The sequence below is a fragment of the Alligator sinensis genome, unplaced genomic scaffold (genome assembly GCF_000455745.1).
Source record: "Alligator sinensis unplaced genomic scaffold, ASM45574v1 scaffold219_1, whole genome shotgun sequence".
NCBI classification, from domain to species: Eukaryota; Metazoa; Chordata; order Crocodylia; family Alligatoridae; genus Alligator; species Alligator sinensis.
In genome coordinates, this window is record NW_005841866.1 from 3,148,983 (window position 1) to 3,154,982 (window position 6,000).

Sequence of the window (6,000 nt, forward strand, 5' to 3'; positions counted from 1 at the left end):
CAGCCACACTTCAGGCCAGCAGGGGCCTGAAGGACTGAAAGGTAAAAATCCCCCCCACTCCAGGCTCTACCCATTCCCTCCCCCTGCCCCCAGGGCTACCACCCTTGCCCCTCAGGATTCCCTTCTGCCTCACCCCATCCCCACTTACTCGTAGCTGCCAACACCATTTGTCCCAGGGAAGCAGTTAGGGAAGAGTTAACCTTCCTGCCGATATCTGCCACTATTGCCAGCTGCTGCTCTTCTCCAGACTGAATCCTGCCTAGACAGAAGCAGCAACCAGGCAGGCACATTAACACTTTCCTGCCTGCTCCCCTGGAGCACACAGCACAGGCAGCCACAAGTAAGCGGGGGGAGGGGAAGTTCCATGCAGTGGACCACATCTGAACCAGTGGGGAAGAGTGGCAGGTATGGTGTTTACACTAAGGTGTTAGCCTCAATGGCTAACACCTTAGTGTAACACACCCTTAGTAACAGGGATCAGAGATAAACCTGCCCTGGAGTGGCATAACTTTGAGCCACCTGACAAGTGCTTAAAACCAGTTTCAGGTGTTAATCCAGATGTTAAGTGCTCCAGGAACTGCCACCCAAAATTACTGTGCAAAAGACCTGTGTAATTAGCTGGTCCCAGCTAACCAACACATACTAAAAAATCCTCATTCTGAAGTGCTTAACTACATATGCTAAGCAAGACTTTTAAAAAATGGCTTTTTTAGCAGAAGGCTCATATTTAAGCATTTTAAAAATGACTAGATTTTCAAGAGAACAGAGCACCAATGAGTTCTTTCTCATCAACTTCATCAGGACCATATTATGTGGTCAGCATTTTGGAAAGTTGAAGAACACATTCATCAACAGAACACTCAAATTCAGAAAAAATGCCTGCTTTTAGATAAATATGAATCCTTTATTTTGCCACTTAATGTTGATATTTCAACTACTTTTCATATTTACTGTATCTATTATTATTTCAGTCCATTAAATTCCTTGTTTCTAACCATTACCATTACACTGCTGAAATTCAGGCAATAACTGATCAATCATTTCTCACATTTACTATAGTTAAAATCTGAAAAAAAAAACACACAGTGAATTCACTTTTGGGAAGTATGAAAATTAGATATTTCTCATAGATCATCATTACCATCAGATGCCCTGGACTTATTCTTGCATTTAACAGAATCAAACTAAACTCCAATAGACATTCCTAAATTCTGCACTCCAGCATCCTTGGTCACATCTCTCTCCGATTACCAAAGACTCCACTAATTTTAAGCCCCCTCTAGACATCTAAAGCAATCTTATACTTCTTTTTTTTGTAACTGCCATAAAACAGGTCTTCTCCAAACTTCCTTCACCAAGGGTCTTGATTCTCTTAATGGAAATGCTGGTCTCTGGTTTCACACAAGTTTCAAATTATTTATATATAAACTACTTTGGACTACTTGAAAAAGAACTCACTTATTTGGGTTATTCAACTGGCTCCAAAATGTCTGTATAGCCTCCAACATCAGCTTTGCAAAGGCTCAAAAAGATTTCTGTCACTACATGTTTCCAAAAATTTTAAAAGGTAAAGAAATCCCAATGCCAAAGTAAGGGTAACAAACATATCACTCCGGGGAATAATGGTTCAATGAACATTAAAGATTTTCTTTAAAGTAAAAATACTACAATGCCAAGACACGGTGCCTAGAAATTCAACATTTAAAAGACAGAATCAATTTACAAATCACATTTCTGTATTACTTTTTTTAAAATCTATTGTAAGACTTGAGATCCCTAAGAAACGACAATAAAAATGAAATACTGCTGTACTCAGTAGAAATATTCAGTTTTAGATATCTGAAAGCACTGTGTGTTTAGTCAGTGTCACTGTTTCACAATGGCCTGTGCAGGTTTTACAATGTATATTACAAAAAGCAATCCCAGTGTGACCCTAACAGCATAAAAATGGCAAGGAGATTCAGACACGAGTTTCACCTGATGCTACTTTTAAGTAAAACGCAAAGCAAAAACCACAACCAACCAATTTCAATGTCATAGTTAACAAAATAGGAAATTAGTTAAATGGATTGTTGAGAACCAACCCTACCTCTGTCCCATTGAATAATCCTCTAGATTCTAGGTAACCAGAAACTAGTGCTATGATCCTCAGACACCAGTCTTTATTATTAGTGATCCATTTGAATAAACTAAGGCATAACAAAAATTTAAGAAATTGGACACTGCTACATCATCAAAAGCAGAGGTGTGAGAGACAAGCCAACAGAGCCCCAACACTCAGCCTGCAGGGCCAGGAATTTGGGGGCAGGATCCACCAATGAAATCAAAGATACAGAACTCCCCTGGGGATGTGTTTTGTCAGCGGCAGGCAAAGCAGCAGGGCAGGGGTTTGTATTATTAACCCCTATGCCAGTTGCCCCACCACAGTTGCCAAAGGTGGATCTGGATCTGGCCCTTGTAGAATCCCTTGTGTTTGATACCCTTGATCTAAATGAATCTAAAGCAATGATTCTCAGCTCCCTGGAAGTAAGTCTGTGGAGAGGAAGAAGCGTTTTTTTGTTGTTGTTTGGGGGTTTTTTTGGCCGGGGGGGGGTGGGGAGGGAGGGAGCGAGGCAGGCAGGGGCTGGGGTACTGCCCAGCCAGGTCAGTGCATGGGACCCGGGGCAGGGAGTGGGATGGAGCCACGGGAAGCTCATTCAGAGGGTGTGGGGAGGGATGACTCCCTACCACTGCACACATCCCCCTAGCAAGGCACGGGGGGCATGCATCCCCCCCCAGATTTATGCACAGGACAGATGCAGACTGCTCACTGTGGGCTCAGGCCTCTCTCCTCTGCTGCCTTTCCCTCGGGAGCCCTGTGCCAGCAGTGCACCCCCTGCCCAACACTAGGGGCTGTGACTTGTGCCTCCTGCTGCCAGGCAGGCAGGGGACACATGGCTGATGCAGGGCTCCCAAGGTAAAGGCAACAGAATGGAGAGCCCTGAGCCCGCAGTGAGCAGCCCGCATCTGCCGCATGCTAAAATCCATGGGGGGAGGGGCAGGCAGGCGGGCTGCTCACTCCAGCATGGGGGGGCTCCCCCCCATGCCTCCCCTGCGAGGTCCACACAGCAGCAGGGAGCCACCCTCCCCCCCATAACCCCTGAATCAACTGCCCATGGATCCATCCACCCTGACCCCAAGTCCCATGCACTACCCTAGCTGGGCAGTGCTCCCAGCCCCACTCCCTCCCTCACCATGGGAGCTTTTCCTGACCATGTGCATGCAGCATCCCCTGCGTCTCATTCCTGGCAGCCCCAAGCAGGACCCCTTGCAAGCTAAAATGCTGCCCGCCTGCAAGGGGAAACCCAAGGGAATCCAGGCATTCGAGGGCCCTGGCCCCACGGCCAAGAAGAAACCCAGGCATCCAGGAGCCCAAGCCAGAAGGCATAATTAATTATATTTATCAGAGAACATCAGCAGCTACAACAGCCAAAAAAAGCCGATAATGTAAATTTCCCTTTTACCGGTGCTGATCCACTAGGCAACCAATATATCAGTGCACCTCATTAAATTCATATCTCCTGAAAGATTTTGTGTGCATGTGTGGCCCTTGACAGCTCACCGTAACTTGTTATGCGGCCCTCCCACCAAAATAACTGCCCTGCTCTGGTCTAGTGTCTCGTAGCAAGATAATCAAGGAACAAACGCTATTAATAAAAGTAAAGTATGGAGCCAAAAATACTAGCATATTGAACGAGCCCTTAAAACAGAAATATTCTGGATTTATACATTCTCATCTCTTCAGGTCTGCAGAGCACTGGCCTGTTGAACAAAAATATATTTTTCCAGGTACATGCAAATTTTGCTTTAAGTTATTTCTAAACCAGAGGTAGGCAGCCTACAACCCATGGGCCAGAACCAGCTCACAAAGTACTTGGATCCATGTCAGGCCACAGCCTGGAACTTAAGGCCTTGACCTGACCAACACAGCCACTCGTCCTCAGCTGCCACCCTACAGCCGGTCACTCAGGCTGGTTAAGGCTGTCCTGAAGCCTGCAGCAGAGCCTAGCCCTCCCACCCTCTGACTGGCACCAAAATGGCCAGCTGGAATTAGCTGACCCTCCAGCTGTCCCATATAAACCTCTGACCTAGAACAGGGAATATCCAGGCAACAGGGCTCAACCTGATGCCAGACTGCTTCTGTTCCCTCTGGCTTGTGCTTCAACTCTGCTGTCTGCTTGAGCTTCTGGCTTCTCAACCCATCTTGCTTTCCAACACTGTTCCCTCTTGAACTCCCAGGTTCTTGACTTGGCTTGTTCCTAGAGTCCACTCTTAGACCAACCTCCTGGGGTCCTGACCCAACCTGTACCTGGATTCTGCTCATACCTCCTGAACCTCGTTTCCCAAGTAACCCCAGACCTGGATTCCCACAACCGAGCATGACTATCTGGTCCATGAGATTAGCGGCAAGCAGCTCATCCAGGCACATTTCCCAAACCTCTTGCCCACACCAAGCCACTGATCCTACCCATGGCCTCTCCCCCACCCCCTACCCCAATCTCCTAAGGCAGGGGTGTTAAAAATCTGGCCCACAGAACCACATCATCTAGCTCCCAGTGCTGGACCTGGGTCTTGAATTGACCCACATGCCACACCACACTGGCCCTGTGCACAGGGTCCAGAACATGCACTACACAAAGCATCTGACTGGGGCAAGCCCAGGACCTTCCCTCACCTACATGCCAGATCCAGCACCTAAGCTCCGGATCCAGCTGGTTCAGGGGCATATAGCACCCGCTCTGGCGGGTCCAGGGCACAAGCCACATGTGACATCTACTCCAGCCAGTCTGGGGAGAGTGCCACATGCAGCACACATGCAGCCCTTAACTAGCCAGAGCAGGCACTGGATCTGGCACTGCAGTAGTGGAAGGTATTTGTGGGTCCTCCTCATGCTTGATCTAGCACCTGCTTTGACTGCACACACAACCCACCTCAGACCAGCTGGAATGGGTGCCACATGTGGCTCGCATCCCAAGCCTGCCAGAGGTTGCCATGTGCAGCTTGATCCCAGACCACGCTGGATCCCATATGTGCGGGGAGGCTGGCATCTGTGGTCTCGATCTGGCCTGTGGGGCCTGCTCCACATTGCTCATCCAGCCCATGGACTGGTCCCTAAATCACTTACTTGGTCCATAGGGCCAGACGAGCTTGATATCTATGGCCTAAAGCACATGCCACTCACTATTGCCACTGAATGTGGCCCTCCCCACTGCATTTGGGGATGCAGACTGGGGCTGTGTGGTAGAGGCACACAGTGGAGGTGGCACCAAGTGGCCTGGATATTATGTAAGAGAATGTCAATCCACCACATTAAAAGGCTGTCCACCTGCTTATTTATTTTAGTTTTTATAACTCTATTTGACACTAACTATAAAAGTGGCTCAGAGTAAATAGTTGTATGTACTAGGACTCCTTCCATGTTACTTTATTTAAATAAAGTTTGTCCATGTATCTTAGCAAGATAAACTATCTGGTCTGATTTTGTATGAATAAATGAAGGATGGCTTGTAGTATCAGCAATCACCATTAAAGCAGCAATTTAATCTACATTATTTCACCTATAAAGGACAACGCATAAAACTGACAACCTGAATCAAGCTAGTCGTCTGTCTGGTGCATTACCCTGACTTTCAATGGAAGAAGACCCTAGAAATCAGTGGCGATGCCTAACTGTCAGCACCCTTTTCCGCAAACGATATCCAAAAAATACTACCTTGTGGGATCTGTAGACTTTAGAGAGTACATGATTAGTGAAATAGGTGGTTCTGGGTATTACAGTAGAAGAATATGTACTACCAGAAAACACTATAAATATAACTGGGTAGCCAATTCCCCATTGTCCTACACTGCTGCCACTGTGCATCCAGCCGTGTGCAACCCTCTCTGCCTCCAGCTCCCCTTCCTCCCGGCTGTTCTCAGGGCCTGACAGCAACATCAGGGCACTGCCACTGTGCCCCACCC

General features: G+C 47.4%; 1 protein-coding gene across 1 annotated transcript in view; it reads right to left on the minus strand.

Annotated features, from left to right (window-relative positions):
- USP34 (ubiquitin specific peptidase 34) overlaps window positions 1-167 on the minus strand; it is a 210,217-nt gene extending 210,050 nt beyond the window's left edge. The window contains 1 exon segment of the mRNA XM_006016759.2: window positions 149-167. Within this exon segment, the coding sequence (XP_006016821.1) occupies window positions 149-167 (19 nt within the window).
- Window positions 168-6,000: the final 5,833 nt, after the last annotated feature.